General features: G+C 41.9%; 1 protein-coding gene across 10 annotated transcripts in view; it reads left to right on the top strand.

Moving 5' to 3' along the window:
* Positions 1 to 24,707, top strand: part of ubr5 (ubiquitin protein ligase E3 component n-recognin 5) — a 167,358-nt gene that overhangs the window by 67,792 nt on the left and 74,859 nt on the right. For 9 of the 10 annotated variants that reach the window (XM_085993475.1, XM_085993472.1, XM_085993479.1 and 6 more), the window contains 5 exons: positions 2,288 to 2,442; positions 11,520 to 11,717; positions 16,498 to 16,708; positions 20,335 to 20,461; positions 21,073 to 21,224. In XM_085993475.1, the coding sequence (XP_085849601.1) occupies positions 2,288 to 2,442; positions 11,520 to 11,717; positions 16,498 to 16,708; positions 20,335 to 20,461; positions 21,073 to 21,224 (843 nt within the window). The remainder of the gene's footprint in view (positions 1 to 2,287; positions 2,443 to 11,519; positions 11,718 to 16,497; positions 16,709 to 20,334; positions 20,462 to 21,072; positions 21,225 to 24,707) is intronic. The other variant, XM_085993473.1, reaches the window with a different exon arrangement.

Raw genomic sequence — 24,707 nt, 5'->3', positions numbered from 1 at the left:
ATTAGCGTGCAAAATTAAGGCACATGGGATTGGGGGCAAGGTATTGACTTGGACAGAGAACTGGTTGGCGGACAGAAAGCAAAGAGTTGGAATAAACGGGTCGTTTTCTGAGTGGCAGGCAGTGACTAGTGGGGTACCGCAAGGATCGGTCCTAGGACCCCAGCTGTTCACAATATATATTAATCTGGACGAGGGAATTGGATGTAATATCTCCAAATTTGCAGACGACACAAAGCTGGGTGGGAGGGTATGCTGTGAGGAGGATGTCGTGAAACTCCAGCATGATTTGGACAGGTTGGGTGATTGGGCAGAAACATGGCAAATGCACTATAATGTGGATAAATGTGAGGTTATCCACTTTGGTGGCAAAAACAGGAAGGCAGATTATTATTTGAATGGCAATAGATTGGGAGAAGGAGAAGTGCAAAGAGACCTGGGTGTTCTTGTGCACCAGTCGCTGAAGGTAAGCATGCAGGTGCAGCAGGCGGTTAAGAAGGCAAATGGTATGTTGGCCTTCGTAGCAAGAGGGTTCGAGTACAAGAACAAGGATGTCCTGCTGCAGTTGTACAGGGCCTTGGTGAGACCGCACCTTGAGTATTGTGTGCAGTTTTGGTCGCCTTGCCTGAGGAAGGACGTTCTTGCCATGGAAAGAGTGCAGCGAAGATTCACCAGGCTGATGCCTGCGATGGCAGGAATGACGTATGAGGAGAGATTGTGTCGATTGGGCTTATACTCACTGGAGTTTAGAAGATTGAGAGGGGATCTCATCGAAACCTATAAAATTCTGTCAGGCTTGGACAGACTAGATGCAGGAAGGATGTTTCTGATGGCCAGGGAATCCAGAACCAGGGGTCATAGTCTAAGGATAAGGGGTAAGCCATTTAGGACTGAAATGAGGAGGAATTTCTTCACCCAGAGAGTGGTGAACCTGTGGAATTCTCTGCCACAGAGGGCGGTGGAGGCCAGTTCATTAAGTATATTCAAGAAAGAGTTGGATATATTTCTTAGGGCTAAAGGGATCAAGGGATATGGGGAGAAGGCAGGGACCGGGTACTGAATTTGGATGATCAGCCATGATCTCATTGAATGGCGGAGCAGGCTCGAAGGGCCGAATGGTCTACTCCTGCTCCTATCTTCTATGTTTCTATCTGTAGCTACCTGGTTTCTCTCCCCATCCCTCCTTAAATAATGGAGTGACATTTGCAGTCCAAAAGGCGCAATTCATGAATCCGGAGAATTTTGGAAAATTATGACTAATGCATCTGCAGTTTCCTCACCAATTTTTTTAAGGGGTATGGTAGTGTATTGGGTATTTACCGGACTGGGAATCCAGAGGTTGGACTAATAGTCCAGAAAATGAGTTCAAATCCCACCATAGCAGTTTGAGAATTTGAATTTGTAGAAACAGGAGTAGGCCATTCTGCCCCTCAAGTCTTTTCTGCCATTCAGTGAGATCATGGCTGATCTGTATCCTAACTCTTTTTATAAAAAAAAAACTTTTTAAAAGTAGCAGGTTGTCCCATACCCAGTCTGGTTTATGACTCCATTTCCATACCAACGTGATTGACTCTTAACTGCCCTCTGAAGTGGTCTAGCAAGCCACTCAGTTGTATCAACTAGGGATGGGTAATAAATGCTGGCTTTGCCAGCAATACCCACATCCTGAAAAAGAATAATACTCTGAGGTGGAAACCAACAGGATCTGAAGATTCGTCTATCTTAAATCCCATTATTTTCCTGTTATCTTTGATATCGTTGGGAGTTTTTTTTAATATTCCCTTATTGCAACTTTGTTTGCCATACTTTCATTTAAAACCATGGTTTGTTACTCTCCCTGCTCCCCCTCAAACCTAATATCAAATTGTTGAGAGAGAAAATAACATTGGAAGAGTTGCTTTTTGGGAGCACACCTTGTGTAGAACCATTGTGATTTGGCACTATAAATTGAGAACTTAGAAGGTGAATAGTGACTATTCTACCACAAGTGGCATTACACCTAAATAAAGGACTGGTTTGGTACCACAGGTTCCAGCTGCCTTCCAGTACCTTGCTGAAGCCAAAAGCCATGTGCAAGCTTGCTCAATAACTGACGGGTTGTTTGAAAATTAGTTGCTTGGGGATGTTAACTCTTCAATTTAAGATTATGGTCAAAATGCAAACAGTAATTTTTAACAGGGCTTGGTATGTAATTTGAACCTGTTGTTAGTTGATATAATTGTGATAAATTCATACAGATGGTCACCTAATAAGTGTATGAGTTAACTATCTATTGTGGCTATTCGACTAGGTGTTCATACTGTGCTGAAGACGGGTAGCTGGGTACGCTACTGTATCTTTGACCTAGCTACAGGAAAAGCTGAACAAGAACATAACTTTCCTACAAGCGGTGTTGCTTTCCTTGGGCAGAATGAGCGCAATGTGGCAATTTACACAGCTGGGCAGGTATGTACTGTTTTAATTTGCTATCTCTTCACAGATTGTAATCCAATAGCATAACCATTAGTTAGGTTGGTGGTTGTTACTGGACGAACAAGCCACAGGCTGTGCATTTAGATCCACCATGGCAAGTTGTGAAATTGAATTTAATAAAGTTGGTAACTTTTGGACAGGCCCCAGAAAATAACAAAAGTGCCTGGATTGTTGTAAAAAGTCAATTCCTTCACTATCGCTTTCATAGAAAGGAATCTCCTACTCTTACTTGGTGGCACATACATGTGATTGTAGTCCCATGCTATGTACAGGAAACTTTCTTTTATCCGGCACGGATGGGACCGACGTGGTGCCGGTTCATCAAAAATTCCGGATAACCAAACGCTATAGTGAAAGATACGGAGCTGAGAGCTCCGTATAAAGCAACAAACCCTGTTGCTTAGCAACGGGTTCAAAACAATGGCCACAAGTTGCAAGCGTCTCTGTAGCTTAGCAACAGCTGCAGCCACACCCTTGCACAGCAACACATGGAGCAAGGCAAGTAATAAAAGTTACCTGAACCTACTCCTGAATTTTGCCGGTTAACCGACATTTCCGGTTATTTTGGGGCCGGTTAATCTCAAGTTTCCTGTAGTATGCTCTTGGGCAACTTGAGATGAGTAATAAATGCAGCTTTGCCAGTGTCGGCTAGAGAGAAATTTGGAAAGGGAGGCGGAAAATTCAGTTGTCGTGGTCTATGTCGGAACAAACGACATAGGTAGGAACAGGGAGGAGGTCCTGCTGAGGAAGTATCAGGAGTTGGGAGCTAAATTAAAAAGCAGGACCTTGTGCGAAATAATCTCTGGATTATTACCTGAGCCACGTGCAAGCGGTAGCGGGTTCCACACTCTCACCACTCTGCATTGCTGTACAGACAGTTTAACACAGTATACGTAATAAAACAGGAGAATGGGAGGCAATAATACGTTGCGAGGAGCGTAGTAGGGATTACTGAGATATGACTGGGAATTAAACATTGCAGGGTATAACATTTGGAAAAGATAGGCGGGGTGGAAAAGGGAAATGGAGTTGCTATAATTATTGGGGATAACAGAATGGCAATAGAAAAAGTGATGCAGCTATCACTAATAGGGGTGGTCTACAGACCACCTAATAGTGGAAGGGAGGTGGAGGAAGAAATATGCAAACAAATTAGGGAAATAAATAATAATAATCATGGAAGATTTCAACTACCCTGATATTAATTGACCAGAAGAGTTGGTAAAGGGGATATGGAATGGAGTTGCTACAATATGTACAGGACTCCTTTCTAGCCCAAAATGCAAGAGCCTGACATGGGAGCATTCGCTGCTGGATCTAGTAATGGGGAATGAACCAGAAGCAGATAAGAAGTAAAAGTAGGGGAACATCTAGGCAATAGTGACCATAATATAGCACATTAAGATAATTGAGAAGAACATAAGTATGACGAAGACCAGGGTAATAGATTGGAGAAAAGCTGATTTTGAGGAGCTGAGAATAGAACTCGGGGGAAATAAAGTGGACATCAACATTGGCAAACAATGATGTAGAACAGCAATGGGAAACATTTAAAACGGTGTTCAACAGAGTCCTGGAAAAATATATTCTAAAAAATAACGATAAACACTATTGAGACACCATGGATGAATAAAGATAGATGGGAAAAATGGAGGGTAATGAAAGAGGCATACATTAAGTACATGGAAAGCAGGGGAAAACATGAAGAGGGAGAATACAAAGAGATTAGAGAAGTCAAAAAAAATAGAAAGGCAAAGAGGAACAATGAAATTAAATTATCAAGGAACATAAAACAAAATAGTAAAATATTCTACAGGCACATAAATTTAAAAAAAGGAAAGTCTGGATGGGAATAGGGCCACTAAGGGATGGACAGGATAATATCACCAGCAGCAATAGAGCAATGGCAGAAATAATGGCCCAGAAATTCGGGTCTCCACGGGTGAGTACGCATGGGGTACTCGCCCGTAAGCCCAATGGAAGTGCCGGTTTTGTGCATGCACTGTGCATGCGCGGGAAACCGGCACTTCCATTCCCCTGAAAGAAGGGGTTCAGAGGTCGAACGCGTGCGCATCGAACTTACGTTTTTTTTTGCAGGTTTTCCCGGGAGGGTAAGACTCCAGAAGTTAGACATGTAAAAAGTAGTCGCAAAGTCTGCTTTTTACAAGGTAAGTGGTGAATTAATTAAAATTGAAACATTTTTCCCACAAGTTTATTATTTTTAAATGCTTTAAAGAAAGGTAAGTTTATTTTTAGCCCCGTTAGAAAATGTAATTAATTTTTTCAAAAATTTAAATTATTGTTTAAAATAGTTATTTCATGTAATTTATAGTTTAAAATTGTGATGGTTTTTAAAAAATTTATTTGAAGATTTAGTGATGTTTTGGGGCGTATAGTATTTATAGGTTTGACAGGTCTGTCAAACTTATGAATGAAGCATTCCCTGCTACCATTGGCTCCATGGCCCACGTGATCCCAGGGGACACATCGAACTAACTGCGCCCCTGGGATACGCAAGCACTGCGTGCTGGCCGTTGGAGGAGGCCCAGGATCGGAATCCCACACGGGCCCACAGCTCAATGGCCGGCGCGGTAGGTAAGTGCAGGCCGGGGGCTTGCACCCGCGGGAAGCCCCTGACCCGAATTTCAGGGCCATTAAATAATTACTTGCTTCAGTATTTACCAGGGAGACCGATCAGGTAGACATGAATACGGATGATAAGATTAGAAATGAGATAACTGCATTTAAAAATAGAGGAAAAATAAACTAATCAAACTCGGGATAAAATCCCTGGTCCGGATGGATTACATCCGTGCATTTTAAAAGAATCTAGGGAAGAGATGGCAGTGGCACTATTACACGTATTTAATAATTCGTTAGAAAAAGGTGTAGTGCCAGAGGACTGGTGGATAGCTAATGTAATAATAACTATATTTAAGAAGGGAGATAGAACATGTCCAGGGAACTATAGATCAGTCAGCTTAACTTCGTTGGTAGGAAAAAATAATGGAATCCCTACTGAAGGGGAAAATAAAAGATCTAGAAACCAAAAATATAATAATGATGAATAGCCAGCATGGATTTCAAAAGGGAAATTACAAGATATTAATAAACTTGCAGAACAGGCATATAATTGGCAAATGAATTTCAACACACAAATGTGAGGTATTACATTTTGGTAAGAAAAATAGGGAGGCCGCATATTACTTGGAAAATAAGAATCTAAATGGGGTAGAAGAGCAAAGGGATCTTAGAGTACAACTACACAAATCGCAAAAAGTAGCGATGCAGGTTAATCAGACCATTTAAAAGAAACAAGCACTAGGGTTTATTTCTAGGGGGATAGAGTTGAAAAGTAGAGAAGTTATGCTAAACTTGTATCGAACCTTGGTTAGACCACACTGGAGAACTGCGTACAAATATGGCCGGCATATTATAAAAAGGATATAGAGGCACTGGAGAGGGTACAAAAAAGATTTAAAAGGATGATACCAGAAATGCAAGGGTATACCTATCGGGAAAGGGTGAACAGGCTGGGTCCCTTTTTTTCTCTTGAAAAGAGAAGGCTGAGGGGTGACCTAATAGAGGTCTTTAAAATTCCAAAAGGTTTTGATAGAGTGGATAGTGAGTGTTTCCACTTGTGGGGAAAAGCAAAACTAGAGGCCATCAATATAAGATATTTGCCAGAAAATCAAATAAGGAATTCAGCAGCAACTTCTTTACCCAGAGAGTGGTGAGAATGTGGAACTTGCTACCACAGAGTGGTTGAAGTGAATAGTAGAGATGCATTTAAGGGGAGGCTAGATAAGCATATGAGGGAGAAGGGAATAGAGGGTTATGCTGATAGTTAGATGAGGAAAGACGGGAGGAGGCTCGAGTGGAGCATAAACACTGGCATGGACTGGTTGGGCCAAATTACCTGTTTCTGTGCTGTATATCCTATGTAAGTGTCACCCATGAACAAAATATTAATAATTTGGATTATGCATTTTCTTCCTCACTTAGTCAGTCTCTGCATAAGTTAATTTAGTTGCTGGAAATCGTTCAGTGGTACTGTCCCTTTTTGAGAAATCTTAGCCCTTGTGTTGGCATTTTTATTGGGTGATTTTCCTGTACTTCATCAATACCCCCTCCCAATGTCAAATCAAAGACCAAGTCCCTTATAGTCATGATATGGTACCCACTTTCTGGGTAAGAAACTTTCTTCTGAATTCCCTGAACAATAAGGGGCTAAAGCAGACACCTAGACCTCCAGTCAATTAGAGCAGAGTAGTGAAATTCATTTGGCACAGAAAGTTTGAGAAAATCTTGCAATATTCTAGTTGGGGGAATTGGATCATTTGTTTTCAAAAAAACAATCTTGTCCAAGATTTGGTGCCGCACAGTTGGGATCGTTTCACAATTGGTCAATAGCAAGGCATTAATCAAATTAATCATTCTTTTCTTTTTGTGCCTCAGGAGATTACATGGCTACGGGGGTGAGAGAGGGGGGAATGGAAAGTTGACCCATTGTGATGTGGGGTAGGATTGTTGGACCAGCTGGGCTTTTCCTGCACGTCATTTTTTTAAATTCGTTTCTGGGATGTGGGCATCACTGGCAAGGCCAGCATTTATTGCCCATCCCTAATTGCCCTTGAGAAGGTGGTGGTGAGCTGCTGCCTTGAACCGCTGCAGTCCGTGTGGTGAAGGTACTCCCACAGTGCTGTTGGGGAGGGAGTTCCAGGATTTTGTCCTAGCGCCAGTGAAGGAACAGCAATACATTTCCAAGTCAGGATTGTGTGTAACTTGGAGGGGAACTTGTGGGTGATAGTGTTCCCAGGCACGGGTTTGGGAGGTGCTGTCGAAGAAGCCTTGGTGAGTTGCTGCAGTGCATCTTGTAGATGGTACACACTGCAGCAACGGTGCGCCGGTGCTGATCAAGCAGGCTGCTTTGTTCTGGATGGTGTCGAGCTTCTTGAGTGTTGTGACAAGTGGAGACTATTCCCTCACACTCCTGACTTGTGCCTTGTAGATGGTGGAAAGGCTTTGGGGAGTCGGGAGGTGAGACACTCTCCACAGAATACCCAGCCTCTGACCCGCTCTTGTTGCCACAGTATTTATGTGGCTGGTCCAGTTAAGTTTCTGGTCAATTGTGACCTCCAGAATGTTAATGGTGGAGGATTCAGTGATGGTAATACTGTTGAATATCATGGGGTGGGGGTTGGACTCTCCCTTGGAGATAGTCATTGCCTGGCACTTGTGTGGCACGAATGTTACTTGCCACTTATCACCCAAACCTGAATGTTGTCCAGGTCTTGCTGCATGCAGGTGTGGACAGCTTCATTATCTGGGGAGTTGCGAATGGAACTGAACACTGCAGTCATCAGTGAACATCTCCACTTCTGACTTTTTATGATGGAGGGAAGGTCATTGATGAAGCAGCTGAAGATGGTTGGGCCTAGAACACTGCCCTGCAGAACTCCTGGGGCTGAGATGATTGACCTCCAACAACCACAACCATCTTCCTTTGTGCTCGGTATGACTCCAGCCAGTGGAGAGTTTTCCCCCCTGATTCCCATTGACTTCAGTTTTACTAGGGCTCCTTGATGCCACACTGTCAAATGCTGCCTTGATGTCAAGGGCAGTCGCTCTCACTTCACCTTTGGAATTCAGCTCTTTTGTCCATGTATGGACCAAGGCTGTAATGAGGTCTGGAGCCGAGTGGTCCTGGCGGAACCCAAACTGAGCATCGGTGAGCAGGTTATTGGTGAGTAAGTGCCGCATGATAGCACTGCTGACGACCCATTCCATCACTTTGTTGATAATTGAGAGTAGACTGATGGGGCAGAAATTGGCCGGATTGGATTTGTCCTGCTTTTTGTTGACAGGATATAGCTGGGCAGTTTTCCACATTGTGGGATAGATGCCAGTGTTGTAGCTGTACTGGAACAGCTTGGCTAGAGGGGTAGTACTTAAACTCAAGTCTTCAGCACGACGGCCGCGATGTTGTCAGGGATCATAGTCTTTGCTGTATCCAGTGTGCTCAGCCATTTCTTGATATTATGTGGAGTGAATCAAATTGGCTGAAGACTGGCTTCTGTGATGGTGGGGACATCAGGAGGAGGCCGATATGGATCATCCACTTGGCACTTCTGGCTGAAGATGGTTGCAAATGCTTCAGCCTTGTCTTTTGCACTCACTTGCTGGGCTCCACCATCATTGAGGATGAGGATATTCATGGAACCTCCTCCCATTAGTTGTTTAATGGTCCACCACCATTCACAACTGGATGTGGCACAACTGTAGAGCTTTGATCTGATCTGTTGATTGTGGGATCGTTTAGCTCTGTATAGCATTCTACTTTTGCTGTTTAGCATACATGTAGTCCTGTGTTGCAGCTTCCCCAGGGTAGCACCTCATTTTTAGGTACGCCTGGTGCTGCTCCTGGCTTGCTCTTCTGCACTCCTCATTGAACCAGGGTTGGTCCCCTGGCTTGATGTAATGTTAGTGTGAGAGATATGCTGGGCCATGAGGTTACAGATTGTGGTAGAATACAATTCTGCTGCTGCTGATGGCCCACAGTGCCTCATGGATGCTCAGTTTTGAATGCTAGAACTGTTCTGAATCTATCCCATTTAGCACGGTGGTAGTGCCACACAAGATGATGGAGGGTGTCCTCAGTGTGAAGACTGTGCGGTGGTCACTACTACCAATGCTGTCATGGGCAAATGCATCTGCGACAGGTAGATTGGTGAGGACGAGGTCAAGTAGGTTTTTCCCTTGTGTTAGTTCTCACCACCTGCCGCAGGCCCAGCCTGGCAACTATGTCCTTCAGGGCAGTAGTGGTAATGGACATAAGTCCCCCACCCAGAGTACATTCTGTACCCTTGCTACGTTCAGTGCTTCATCCAGGTGGTGTTCAACGTGGAGTAGTTCTGATTCATCAGCTGAGGGAGGGCGGTAATCAGCAGGAGGTTTCCTTGCCCATGCTTGTCTTCATGGGGTCCGAGGTCAATGTTGAGGACTCCCAGGGCCACTCCCTCCCAACTGTATACTACTGCACCGCCACCTCTGGTGGGTCTGTCCTGCCGATGGGACAGTACATAGCCAGGGATGGTGATGGAGGAGTCTGGGACATTGGCTGAAAGGTATGATTCTGTGAGTATGACTGTCAGGCTGTTGCTTGACTATTCCATGTGACAGCTCTCCTAATTTTGGCGCAAGTCCCCAGGTGTTGGTGAGGAGGACTTTGCCACATCGACTGGGCTGGGTTTGCCTTTGTTGTGCCCAAAGTCGGTGCCGAGGTTGATGCCGGGTGGTCCTTCCACTTATTGTTTTCTATAGCGGTTTGTTACAATTGAGTGGCTTGTTAAGCCATTTCAGAGGGCAGTTAAGAGTCAGCCACATCGCTGTGGGTCTGGAGTCACATATAGGCCAGACCAGGTAAGGACATTAGTGAAAGAGGTTTTTACGACAATCTGATAGTTACTGATACTAGCTTTTTATTCCAGATTTATTTAATTAACTGAATTCAAATCCCCCATCTGCCGTCGTGGGATTTCAACTCGTGTCTCTGGATCATTAGTCCAGGCCTCTGGATTACGAGTCCAGTAACATAACCACTATGCTACCATTCCCGATGTATGTTCGTATTTTAGGGTTTGTCACAAGTCCTGAGAGGCAGATGTTTTTTTAATTTATTCATTCACAGGATGTGGAGATCACTTGCAGGCTAGCATTTATTGCTCATCCCAAATTGCCCTCGAGAAGGTCTAGTAAGCCACCTTCTTGAACTGCTGCAGTCCGTGTGATGAGGGAACTCCCACAGTGATGTTGGGTCGGGAGTTCCAGGATTTTAACCCAGTGACGATGAAGGAAAAGTGATATATTTCCAAGTATGTGGTGGGAAAGGTCGTGGGTTTGGGAGATGCTGCCGAAGAAGCCTTGGCGATTTGATGCAGTGCATCTTGTAGGTGGTTCACATTGGAGCCACGGTACGCACCAGTGGTGGAGGGAGTGAATGTTTAAGGCGGTGGATGGTGTGCCAATCAAGCGGGCAGCTTTGTCCTGGATGGTGTCGAGCCTCTTGCGTGTTGTTGGAGCTGCACTCATCCAGGCAAGTGAAGAGTATTCATCACACTCCTGACTTGTGCCTTGTAGATGGTGCAAAAGGCTCTGGGGAGTCAGGAGGTGGGTCACTTTCCGTAGAATACAGTTACAAATTTTATTCTTCTTGTAATAGCATACAAGTACTGTTGGACAATGGGACAGGTCCAAAGATAGAGGTTGAAAATCAAAAACTGAAGGCTATATGTGCAGTAGGAAATCTAATGTTTTCTGATAGCCAATTGTTAACAATATAGCTCCTATCGATTTTTTTTTTAACTTTAGACTTGGTAGAATTAGGCCTAATGTTTGTTAGTGGATGGCAATGAATCAAGAGAGTTGTGTTTTTTAGTATGGAGCTGAAGGTTGCTCAACAGAACCATCTATTGCCTAGAGGCTGCAACTACATTATGACAGTTAACGTGGCATATTGAATGGTAAATGTTGACCAAGCAATTTACATTGGAAAATGTTGACGGAAAAGTGTGACCAAAAATTATTAATGGACAGGAAGTATGGGTATCCTCATCACCGGTATTATGGTTGACCCCTTAGTCAAGATTTTTAATATTTGTATTTTTAATGGCAAGTTAAATTTTTAACATACTGCTTCCTTTCAGGAAAATGTAATTTTTTTTCTTAATGTGCGAGCATGGCAAATGATTACTAAAATTCAGCTTCCTTTTGAATAGCAAATTTCAGCTGAAGCATTTTGTGTTGAGTAAGGTTGCACTGTGAATCAGTCTCTGGCATTTTGGTCATATGCTCTCCCAGTTGGTGTGACACACAAGATCAGATAACTGAATAACGAGTTGTTGTGTGCTTCAACTGTTTGACCTATCTTTGTATTTTGTGATGATGGGCAGTTCACCTATAAGTTGTGTGAAATGTACGGAAATTTGTGCAGCTAATGTTTAGCATATTCAAGAATACATTTTTCTGATTGCTTATTTTTATATTTCTAGGAATCTCCCATCATCCTCAGGGATGGAAATGGCACAATTTACCCAATGGCTAAAGATTGTATGGGTGGAATCCGTGATCCTGACTGGCTAGATCTCCCACCAATTACTAGCCTCGGAATGGGTATCCATTCTTTGACAAATCTTCCTGCAAATTCATCCATTAAGAAGAAAGCAGCTGTCATAGTAATGGCTGTAGAGGTAGGTTGATTGACATAAAGCAAAGGTTAAATATCCCAAATTTAGTTTTGAGTTTTGGATTCATCACTATGTACTATATTGATGTACAAAATATTAATTAGGTTCAAAGAAAATCATCTGTGTTTTACTAATAGACCAAGTGTAATTTGTGACTGAATCCGGGTTGGAGGGTGACTGGTAGTCAGACTGGGCCATGCGGATGTAAATCAGTAATTTTAGTCCTAATTCTGTCCTTATTTTTATATATAATACTTTCAATCCATCATTTATAGTTAAATAACAAAACTGAGGGAAATTTGGGAAGCAGAGGAGTTTCTTTGCTGTACAGGCGGATAGCAAGGAGATGCAAAATTGAGATGCAGTGACTGCTGGGAGGATGTAATAAGAATGTGACAAGTTTACATAATGCAGTTTCCACTATATATGTGGACATAGGAAATTATGACGGGAAAAGTTGACAAGTAATGTGTACAGGCGTAATTTTTTAAATAATTAACATCTGTACTGCATTTTGTGATGTGCTTGTCAGGCATGCGTAGGTGTTTAAACTAGGGAAATGCATGGCTTATGTAAATTTCTTGTAATGTTTGGTGCTACTTGTTCAGGTTAAATTAAATTTTGAGGTACTAGATCTGTCCAAGAAATTTTTCTAAAGAACACAATACTTTTGTGAATGTATGAAAACAGATGGGAAAAACTGTGAGCCTGTTCTGCACAGTCGTGGTGCAACTTTAGCATACACTGTGGCCAGTAGCCAGGCATGCAATCTCCTGGGAAAGAAAAAAGTAACCAAGATAGATATATCCCACCCATCCTTCGTGGTGTGATGTTAGCCACAGTTAGGAACTTGTCCGGTTCTTCGCCCCAGACTGTTTGCATGAGCCGGCAACATGCTGCAAAGATCATCAACACTTTGTTTCTTCTCTTCCCACCCCCAAGCCCCCCAGAAAAGAAATAACCCCGAACATCCAACATGACTCCATGCATGTCCCCTAATCTTTCCCAAACCAAATTGCCTATCCAATCCCTTCATCACACCTTAAGATCTCATTCAAATCTCTTTGACATGCATACCTCTCCAGAGGAAAACATCCCAGCTCTCCAAACTTATTCTGGTAACCAAGGATCTTTATAACTGGTATCAACAAAGTGGCCCTTTTCCCAGGCCTCCGCACCACTTGCCATGAAAGGACCAAAACCTGCCACAGCAGTCTAGATGAGGTGCAGTCAGAGTCCATTACAAGAACACAGTACTCCCTGTTCTATTTTCAATTGGCCGTGTGATGCAGCTTAACACCCCAGCTACCCCTGCCTCAGCACTGCGACATTGGTCACAAACTCCGAGACCCGTACACCGCAACACCTAGATGACTCTCCTAAGCAGCTCCAAGCTCGCAATTCCACGTGGTGCTCACGTGTCCGACGCCAGCGCCACGCATTTGCACAACACTGGATCCATTTACACTAAACTGACATCTGCCAGAAGCAGGCCTATCTCCCTCATTGAATCCAGATTCACTCACAATCCATCTCTCCCATCTGAGGTCACCCACACAAATCCCTGTACCATCCCAACATCCTTATCTAGATTATTGACAAAAGGTGGTGAAGAGCAGCGGCCTCAACACCAATCACTGTGTGACAAACAACTAGTCCCCACATCCAACCACTGCCACCAATAAAAACCCTCTGCTTAGAAGAATGTTCCCCATCCAACCCAAAACCTACCTGCCAATCCCACAGGACTCCATTGTACCAAGCGGCCCACTGTTTGGCACCCTGTCAAAAGCCCCTGAAAATCCAGGTATACAGTAAACCTGGGTGTTGGTCATGTTTTTATTTTTTAGATTTTCTAGACTTGATTTATTCCAACGCACTCCTGGCTGGCCTCCCACATTCTACCCTACGTAAACTTGAGGTCATCCAAAACTCGGCTGCCTGTGTCCTAATTCGCACCAAGTCCCGTTCACCTATCACCCCTGTGCTCACTTGACCTACATTGGCTCCGGGTTAAGCAACGCCTCGATTTCAAAGTTCTCATCTTTGTTTTCAAATCCCTCCCTGGCCTCACCCCTCCCTATCTCTAATCTCCTTTAGCCTCACAACCCCCTGAGATATATGCGCTCCTCTAATTCTGCCCTCTTGAGCATCCCTGATTCTAATCGCTCGACCATTGGTGGCCGGGCCTTCTGTTGCCTAGGCCTTAAGCTGTGGAATTCCCTGCCTAAACCTCTCTACCTCTCTTTCCTCCTTTTAAGATGCTCCTTAAAACCTACCTCTTTGACCAAGCTTTTGGTCACTTGCCCTAATTTATCTTTATGTGGCTCAGTGTCAAATTTTTTGTCTTTTAATACTCCTGTGAAGCGCCTTGGGACGTTTTACTATGTTAAAGGCGCTGTAAAAATACAAGTTGTTGTTGTTTAGATATTTCTTATCGTATTGTCATTAAATTGCTCCAAGGCAAATGTTAGTGTGTCCATGGCGTTGGTGATAAGCATGAGATGAATATTGAAGCTGCATGTGGATTTAAAATTCAACCTCCAATTTAATTTCTGAATTGCAGTACTGTATTGGTCTACATTTTGGCCATGAATTTTTGAGATGAGAAGCTCTAATTTGTCAGCAGCCTTTGATCCTAGTTACATTCATAAACTTTGTAGTACAATATTACAACAACTTGCATTTATACAGTGCCTTTAGCATAGCAAAATCGCCTCTAGGTGCTTCACAGGAACATTATCAAAAAAGAAGACATTAGTAAACTGGGAGAATGGGCATGTAATTGGCAAATTAATTTCAATATAGGCAAGTGTGAGGTGTTACATTTTGGTCAGAATACTGCTTGGATAATAAATCTAAATGGGGCAAACGAGCAAAGGAGTCTAGGGGTACAGATACAAAAATCACAAAGTAGTGATGCAGGTTAATAAGGTCATTAAAAAAAAAAAAGCAAACCAAGCACTTGGTCATTTCTAGAGGGGTAGAATTGAAAAGCAGAGAAGTTATGTTAAAATTGTGTAAAACCTTGGTTAGACCACACTTGGGAGTACTGTGAACAGTTCTGGTCTCCATATAGCATTGGAGAAGGTGCAAAAATGATTCACAAGGATGATGTCAGTACTGAGAGGATATACCTATCAGCAAAGGCTGAACAGGCTGGGACTCTTAACTCGAGCAAAGAGGAAGCTGGGAGTGACCTAATCGAGGTCTTTAAAATTATGAAGGGATTTGATAGGGTAGACGTAGAGAAGATATTTCCACTTGTGGAGACCAAAACCAGGGGCCATGAATACAAGATAGTCACCAGTTCTGTGCTGTACATTCTATGTAAAATTTGACACCGAGCCACATAGAGATAGTAGGACAGGTGACCAAAAGCTTGATCAAATAGATCGGTTTTAAGGATCGACCTAAAGGAGGTTGAAGAAGCGGAGAGGTTTAGGGAGGAAATTCCAGAGCTCAAGGCCTAGGCAACTGAAGGCACGGCCGCCAATGGTGGAGTAATGAAAATCGGGGATGTGCAAGAGGTCAGAACTGGAACAGCGCAGAGATGCCGGAGGGTTGTAGGGCCGGAGGAGGTTAGCGATGGGATGGGCCAGGGCCATGGAGGGATTTGAAAACCAGGATGAGAGTATTAAAATTGAGGCATTGCCCATGTGGGTCAGCGAGCACGGGTGATGGATAAATGGGACTTAGTGCGAGTTAGGATACAGGCAGCACAGTTTTGGATTAACTCAAGTTTACGGGGGTGGGGGGGTGGGTGCGGGTGGCGAGGGAGAGAGGAGCTCAGCCAGGAGAGCATTGGACTATATCTCTAACAATGAATGGATTTGGAGGAAATTTCCTCCAATTTTGGAACCTGTTTTAAAGGAATTGGATTACTTTTGGATCCATTTAAGTGCTTACTCAGCCTATACCTGACATCAGCTGGGTACTACTTGCTGCACTGAAATATTGGGTCTCCAGAAGGGTGCATGGCATGGATTTAAGTGAAAGATTTTGTCTTAGTGGATTGGAAATGATTTTTTAAAATAAATCCTACGTTTGAGACCCAAAGAGGAACATTTTGCTTTGAAATAGTGCCCTATTTACCCCACCTCCCCAGCAAAGAAATGATCTTAAATATTCTGCCACATGGTTGCAAAGGCAATTACTAAAGTTTAAAAACTAGCACTCGTGATTGATAATTGATAGAAATTGAAAAGAAAAGTTATTTTGCTGTTCTTGCGCTGAGCAAGAGGTCGTTGTCTGGAAGGTTCTTTAAATAAAATTGATTAATTGTGGCACTGTTAATTTATTAAAAGGCTACAATAGATTAATTTTTTTACTTCAGTAATTTGACAATTAAAAGACATTTTTTAAGTAATTACTGGAAATGCATTCATCAAATTTCAAGACATTTTTACTTTCCTCATTTTGTTTCAAAGTTCATTGGTTTTAAGATGTAAAAATTTGATTTCAACTTTTATCAGATCTTTTGGTTCTTTAATGCCATTATGTTGGGCATTTTTTTTGCTTGAGGGTTTTGCTGTAACTTGCATACAGGGAAGTTTACATGTTGCTCTTACATACTGTGTAGAACCCCAGTCTTGAGTCTTCAGTGCAATAATACTGAAAGTGAAAATTTTAATTAATATACTGTATGAAAAAGGCAGAGAAATTTACATGTGCGTGTATGTATTATATTCTTACCAGGATAGTTACTAAACTATTATGCATATTGTGCATAAAATCTTCCAACATAATTAGTCATGTGTTTTTTGTTTATTACCTTCTACAGAAGCAAGCATTAATGCAGCACATACTGAGATGTGATTATGAAGCCTCCAGGCAGTACTTGATGAATCTCGAGCAGGCTGTTCTGTTGGAACAAACACCGCAAGCACTAAATACATTCCTAAGCAATCGGTGTGATGGGAATCGTAATGTCTTGCATGCCTGTGTGTCTGTCTGTTTCCCCACAAGCAATAAAGAGACGAAAGAGGAAGAAGGTGAGTTAAAGCTGTTTATATGATCTGTTATTTGCACACACAAGCTTTTATGGTGAATTTAGACCTGAAAGTTTCAGAGAAATATGAATTTTCCTCTGCTAATGTAGCTGCATTAAAGATTAGATTGGGTTGTTTAATGCCTGTCTAGTCCCATCAGTCTTTTTAGAAATGCACAGATTAAATACTAGTGTGGATAGTATTTTGCATAGTTTATCTGGTGAGGAAAGACTGCTCTATAACCAGTTCTGAAAGTATAATGCATCTGCAATTTGGCATTCTACTAGAAGGCTTTCTTTTCAAAAGTTTTGTTGAATCAGTGAAAAATTGAAACTGGATATCATCTATTTCTGGAGTGGAGTTTGCAGGTTCTTCGCCATTTATTGCCGGTCAGTTATCAGGATGGGACTATTTTATTTTTGGCCTCCTTGTCTCTTCCTCTTGATTATTCAGCTTCTGAGTCTCCGACTTAGTAAAGGAGATTGTGGCACACCATACTATTCAAAAAGAAAGAAAGACTTGCATTGCTATAGCACCTTTCACAACCACCGGACGTCTCAAAGTGCTTTACAGCCAATTAAGTACTTTTGAAGTGGAAATCACTGTTGTAATGTGGGAAACATGGCAGCCAATTTGCGCACAGCAAGCTCCCACAAATGGCAATGTGAAAATGACCAGATAATCTGTTTTTGTTATGTTGGTTGAGGGAGAAATATTGGCCAGGACACCGGGGATAACTCCTAATCTTCTTCGAAATAGTGCCATGGGATCTTTTACGTCCACCTGAGAGCAGACGGGGCCTCGATTTAATGTTTCATCCGAAAGACGGCACCTCCGACGGTGCAGCACTCCCTCAGCGCTGTACTGGAATGTCAGCCTAGCTTTGTGCGCAAGCCCCTGGAGTGGGACTTAAACCCACAACCTTCTGATTCAGAGGCGAGCGAGTGTGCTACCAACTGAGCGACAACTGACATTCAGCCTGGAACTGACGAGACAATCTATTCAAGCCTTATTCTGGGATATTGATCATTATTCAGAAACCTTTTCACCTGAGGACATGGAAGTTTGTTGCCAGAACTGGGTTTTTAATTAAAAAATGACTGCTTTTGGGACTTTTCAAATTCTGTGCTCCCATAGGTTGGTGGCTCAATGGGAACAAGCTGTTTTAATATCTGGATGATTGAAGATATGGACAAGACTTAAAATTCGGAGCTGAACTTAGTATAGCGCTCTTACCCTACTGCGCTTGTGGCACCTTGTGACATCAAATTTATGACTTGGAATATCATCAATTCTGGTGAATATGACTTCTGCTAGAGGGATCAGATGAGGCTCGAATTTCTCTTACTTTTATTCTGATCTCTGCAAGTCATAGTTGGAACATTAATAGTAATGATGCAATTGAGGCTTTGTCCTCACTCACTAAGCAAATTGCCTTTTACATAATCAGACCCACATCCCTATGATCTAACAATTAGGATCTTTAGACATGCTGTGAATGGGAACAGTATGGCTCAGAATCGACAATTGCCCTTTTACCAATATACTTTTCATTGGAAGTCGCATAAGTTACCCACTATATAACCCTTCTCTTCGATAAGTGAAAAAAGACAACCCGACAGTTTAATACAAGCTAGTAATTAGGATTTCAGAGAAGCTTTAAAAAGTTAGAAACTAGTAGTACGAATAAGTCAAAACAAAGATCTGAATCAGTCCACAAAGCTTTGAAAGTATTTTGTCTATACTGTTTAAAAATCCAATAAACTGCAAGACTTCTAGATAGATGTTTACATTAGAAAGGCAAATGTTGCAGCTTTCTCCACTGAACCCAGTATTGTCTTGCATACAACAGAAACGGATTTTGTTTTAAAACGGCCTGCAGAATATATCCCAGACTGAGGCCTCTGGGCACAGTCATTAAAACCAAGTCAAACACCATGGAATATTTTGAACATTAATCCACCTGATGAACAGTGGTTCACACCTTGCATGCCCCATTAATGTTTTAATACAGCATAGTCCAATTAGCCCTGGATGAGTAGTTCTTTGTGCCCTGACTCAGCGCATTTGGCTCGCTGCCCATAAAATCCAAGTTTATTTTCGATGGCTCAGCCATTCACAACAAAAAAAAAACAAAAACATTTTTTTTTTAATTTAAATTGTAATCTCTAATTTTCTGGCACCTGTCTGATTGCTCGTCAAAGAGTTTATAATTTGCTGAAAGGCGACTGGGCGTTCAGCTCCTAAGCAGTGCTTCTGAAGCTACAGCAACTGTAGGCTTTCCCCTAGAGATATTGCTGGCCACTTATACTTCCATTGTCCACTTGCATTGATTTAGCTTAAAAAGGGGTCATGATAATATCATACAAAAACTTTATCGTTTGTAGCAAGACAGCTTTGCTTCTGTTCATACTGAAGTAAATTTTAGAAATGTATCCTAATAAAATGTTAATGTAATTCTTCTTTTACTCAACACAAGGGTGTCCCCGAGTGTTTTAGCTCCGTGGGTCTTATAGCCATGGAGGCTAAAGGGTCACATCGGAAGTTAAAACCATGTTTCTATTAATTTACATATATTTCAAGTTATTGATGCTGACAGGTCTTGACATTATGATTTAGGATGAGACACCAGTACGAAGAACAGGCCTTTCTAAACCCCCAGGCCCACAACATTTTTTTAAAAATTGCAAGCAAATAATTGAAAATAGATTGAGTTGCTTTGGCTTCGAGGGCAGGATTGTATGGGCTTAGGGATTATGTAGGCTATGGGTCACAGTTTGGTAAACCCCTGCTCCAGCATTTTGATTATTGAACAAAAACTGGAGTAATAAATTAAGCAGGCGCTGGTATCTACATGGTGCAAATCTCTCTCTTTCACCAGATAATAGTTTGGCCAAAGTCTTTCCTTATCAAACGTCTTTAAACGATGCAACTTTCAGAGCATTCATTCTAATGTATTCTGGGTAATTTATCATCTTACAGTGGTATAGTTTTTGAATAAAATTGTCAACTTTGCCACACTGTTTAACTGTTGATCTGGCCAAGGAAGGGGCTTATTCTGTTAATACAAAACTGTTTTATCAAGCCTGGTAAAATTTATGGCAGTCTAACATAAAAGCTTTGCACACTTGCTAAATTTTTTAACTATGTATGCATATTTTGAGGACATGGAAGTAACCTTTCCATTCATTAGCAAACATGTGAAATTTGTATTGGCTGTTGAAAATTATTTGGAGTAGTGGGAGGAAAAGAAGGTGGAGAACCATTTGATATGTACTCTTCAAGGATCCTGAAAGCATGTCCAAAATGCTCCACTGTTTCTCCTGGGAAGTTGATCAGTGTGCCATGAAACATCTCGACTGGAGAATTCCATCTTCTTGATGGGAGGAAAATTGGGATAGGGGGAGGAGCTTTTGAAAAGTTTTTAAATGCAAATGAGTTTCATACAAAGTTCACTATTCTGAATTCATTGCTGTGCCAAGCACATTTCAGGAAACCTACATTGAATGAGGTGGAACCTAAAATAAATTCTGTATTAAGAGGTGTACTTTGAGACTTGTGGTTTGAATTCTATTCCTTTTGTATAATTGTTACTGAGACCTTGTGACTTAAGTATTTCTGTCCCACAGAAGCAGAGCGCTCGGAGAGGAATACATTTGCAGAGAGATTATCTGCAGTTGAGGCCATTGCAAACGCCATTTCAGTGGTGTCGAGTAACAGCAGTGGTAACAGGACGGGGCCATCTAGCAGTCGTAGGTATGTGTAAATACAAAGATAATCTGTTAAATTCTGTTCTCATTGCCAGATATATTAATTTTGTGCCAATCATCCAAATGCAGCATGGACCCACCCTCTCAGCTGGAGCTCTCTGGAAGCTGGAGCTCTGGCTGAATATTATTAGGGGGCGGGGTAGTAGAAGCTGGGGTAAGAAAGAAGTTTATGCCACTTATTACCATTTCAATTCTTTGGGTGAAGAGATAGCAAGTGTGTTTTTTTCATTCATCAGGGATCCAGAATAAATTGGATGTTTTGGTGTCTTCTGGAAAGAAAGGGAAAGCCTTGCAGTGCATGCCAAAGTTTTTGAGAGCACATTAACAGCTGAAGCTGTCTAGATCTGGTCAATAAACCAGTACCTGCATAGTCCACTTGGACTGCAAGATAAGCCAATTTGATTCCAAATGTAATTTGATTTGCAGTGGATATATTGAGAGTAGAATTTTGTAAAAATTGTTTTTTATTAGCAAAGCCAAAGGACCTAAGAGTGCTCCAACTAATGATCATAGCAATTAATTGGGTCATACCAAGAAATCAGGTTCCCCCCACCCCCAAAAATAAATAATGTGCCTTACACTAATTTTTCCTCCAAGTTTAAGATTACGTGAGATGATGAGGCGCTCACTACGAGCTGCGGGCTTAGGACGTCATGAGTCTGGTGCTTCATCCAGTGACCATCAGGACCCAGTATCTCCTCCTATTGCTCCACTTAGCTGGGCACCAGATCCACCTGCAATTGATCCAGGTTAGTGTTTCCTGATTTACAAGAAAATAATTTGCTGAATGCTAGATCCTGGTTAAAGTTTTAGCAAAAATACATGAGAATTTGAAGCGTAATTTCACCATGAAAATGGTTTATCTTTGGCTGCAATAAAATGAAGTTTCATTAGGTATTGGTATGCATTTACAATGTACACTGACATCTAGGGCAAAAACTGCATCCCTGTAGTTGATGCACACGTCATTTTGAGTGCACATACAAAAAGCATTTGATTGTGCTGAGGAGACAAAATGGTCGTCATCCCTTTCTGTACAGATGCAGAAAATTTGTCAATAACCATTTTGGTCTTGTAGCCAGTGTTCTCGTATTTCTAGACAAAGTAAGAAAGAAGTGCCTGAATAAGAATGAATGACTTGCATTTATATAGCGCCTTTCTGGACCTCAGGACGTCCCAAAGTGCTTTACAGACAATTAAATAGTTTTGAAGTGTAATCACTGTTTTAATGTAGGAAACGCAACAGGCAATTTGTGATCCCACAAACAGTAGTGAAATAAATTGAGATTTTTGGTGGTGGTCGTTAAAGGAGAAACGTTGGCCAGGACACCAGGGGAACGCTGCTGCTGCTCTTCAAATAGTGCCGTGAATTCTTTTATGCCCATCTTAGAGTTGACGGGACCTTGATTTAACATATTTAAAAAGCCTCTGACAGTGCAGCAGCACTCACCTAGTACTACACTGATGTGTCAACCTAAATTATGTGCTCAAGCCTCTAGTGTGGGGCTTTATCCCACATCTGTCTGACTCCGGTCAGAGTGCTACCACTGAGCTGAGGTGGGCACTTGTCCTTACCCCACAAAAGACGTCATAGTGGCATGTTCAATTTACTTTTGAGTGGTGCACTCTTAGTTGTTTACGTGCATTTCACTATCTAGATTTTATGCAGGCCTGATTCTGGGACCATATTTCTGGTTCTATTCTTCCATGTTCAGTAGCTTTGGAAAGCAAACCACTTTCACAGAGTTAATCTTCCAATGTTAATGTAGGTTTAAATATTTTGCTGTGCTTAGCAAGGTTTTCAGTGTTGTTTTTTGTTCAGTCATTGACAACATGTAGTTTTGAGATGATTTCTTTTTCATAGCAAATTCCTTGGTTGAGGCATACATCAGTGTTATTCAAACATTGCCCGTTGATGCTAGGATACAGCGATTTGTTTATTTAGTTGGATCATTTATGATGCGGGCCTACAAAAGTGGCAGGACATCAAAATAATCCATTGATTCTAAAGCACTTTGGAGATCCTGAGGATGTGATGAGGTGCTATATAAATACACGTTTTTGTCTTTCTGACAGCCTTCATGATATTGGTCAAGGGGGTGGCAGCCTATTCTGTGCAATGTACTGGTATTGTGAATGGTTAAAACATTGGAGAAAGGATAGTATACAAATAGTGATGACTCAACCTTTTTCAAAGTGACTGGAATCAGACTCTTCAAGAGCCACATAATAGGCTTGCCAGCAAAGTTGAAGCCCATGGAATAAAAGGGACAGTGGCAGCATGGATACGAAATTGGCTAAGTGACAGGAAATAGAGAGTAGTGGTGAACGGTTGTTTTTCAGATTGGAGGATGGTACACAGTGGTGTTCCCCAGGGGTCGGTACTAGGGCCACTGCTTTTCAGGATATATATTAATGACTTAGACTTTGGTGTACAGGGCATAATTTCAAAATTTGCAGATGAGATAAAACTTGGAAGTATAGTGAACAATGATGAGGATAGTGATAGATTTCAAGAGGATATGGACATGCTGGTGGAATGGGCGGACACGTGGCAGATGAAATTTAACGTAGAAAAGTGCGAAGTGATACATTTTGGTAGGAAGAACGAGGCGAGGCAATATAAACTAAAGGGTACAATTCTAAAGGGGGTGCATGAACCAAGAGACCTGGGGGTATATGTGCATAAGCTGTTGAAGGTGGCAGGGCAGGTTGAGAAAGCAGTTTTTTAAAAAAAACATATGGGACCCTGGGCTTCATAAATAGAGGCAGAGTGTACAAAAGCAAGGAAGTTATGATGAGCCCTTATAAAACACTGGTTCAGCCTCAACTGGAGTATTGTGTCCAATTCTGGGCACCGCACTTTAGGAAGAATGTGAAGGCCTTGGAGAGGGTTCAGAAAAGAATGGTTCCAGGGATGAGGGACTTCAGTTACGTGGATAGACTGGAGAAGCTGGGGTTGTTCTCCTTGGAGTAGAGAAGGTTGAGAGGAGATTTGATAGAGGTGTTCAAAATCATGAGGGGTCCCTGAAAGGGTGGTGGAGGCAGATTCAATCGTGGCTTTCAAAAGGGAATTGGATAAGTACCTGAAGGGAAAATAATTTGCAGGGCTACGGGGAAAGGGCAGGGGAGTGGGACAAGCTGAAGTGCTCTTGTTGGGAGTTGGCACGGGCCGAAAAGCTGCCTTCTGTGCTGTAACCATTCTATGATTCTAATAACAAGTAGAATTTAGCACAGTTCATTGAGGTTGTTCAGTGAACAGTCCAAAATAAAAGCAACAGTGGAATTGTGTTTTGTGTTCACAAGACTACAGAGAAGGTGACATTGTCTGGAGTTAACAACCTGTTTTGTAAAAAAAAAACCTTTACGGTTGCTAATGTAGTCATTTTTCTGGCACCAGAGCACTGTTCACCTGAGTGTTGGGGTTAGCTGACACTCCCATTGCTAGTTACCAAAACAGTGTGACTGGATCATTGAGTGACAGTATTCCTCTAAGAAGTAAGTTAAAATAAATTTCTGATCCCATCTCTAGCTCTGCAAGTCATCATGTCATTTGTGACTGGACTGTAAGAGATCTGGTCCTTGGTCAGTATAATTGGGAGCAGGAGGGATGAAGGGATGAGTGTAAGAGGATCGCACCACCAGTATCTGCCAAAACACCACCATGTTATAAAACAGTATCTGTCATTTCCAACCATGTACTCATAAATGGCTCGGGTCACCTTCAGCTTTGGTTGAGTCTGACAGTCTGGAGTTGTACTGGCAATGGAGGAAGCTCTAATTTGTATGTTGTGGGTTCCACATTGTTCATGTATAGACCAGTAAGACGTATATTAATGTTAGACCCATAAGACATACATTAATGTCGGCAGGTAAAAAAAATGTTGAATTATAGAAATGTAATCAAAAAAGGTAAATGCATGTCCAGATTGCAACTCTTCAAATCCAGGTGTTTATTTTCCAGCTAATGGTTCAGATTAGTACACCACCGAGTCAGGCACTTTGTGCTATAAAGGACAATGTGTCAATGTAATCAACTTTATAAATTTTTCATAAGCCTTGGACTAGTTATGTAATTTTTGCTTTTAAAGTGGACGTAATCCCAGGAATTTTGCTCTGCAGGCCTGGTTTAAAATTTCAGGTATTCTATAAACTGGCATGTGAAGGAGTTAAATTGTCCCATTTCAGGGAGAGTTATTCTGTAAAATAAAAAGATGTGATGGAAGTTTTTA

This window comes from Somniosus microcephalus, chromosome 7, assembly GCF_052327205.1.
Source record: "Somniosus microcephalus isolate GS21.2 chromosome 7, FLI_Smic_1.0, whole genome shotgun sequence".
In the NCBI taxonomy this organism is placed as follows: Eukaryota; Metazoa; Chordata; class Chondrichthyes; order Squaliformes; family Somniosidae; genus Somniosus; species Somniosus microcephalus.
This window is presented reverse-complemented; position numbering and strand designations above follow the sequence as displayed.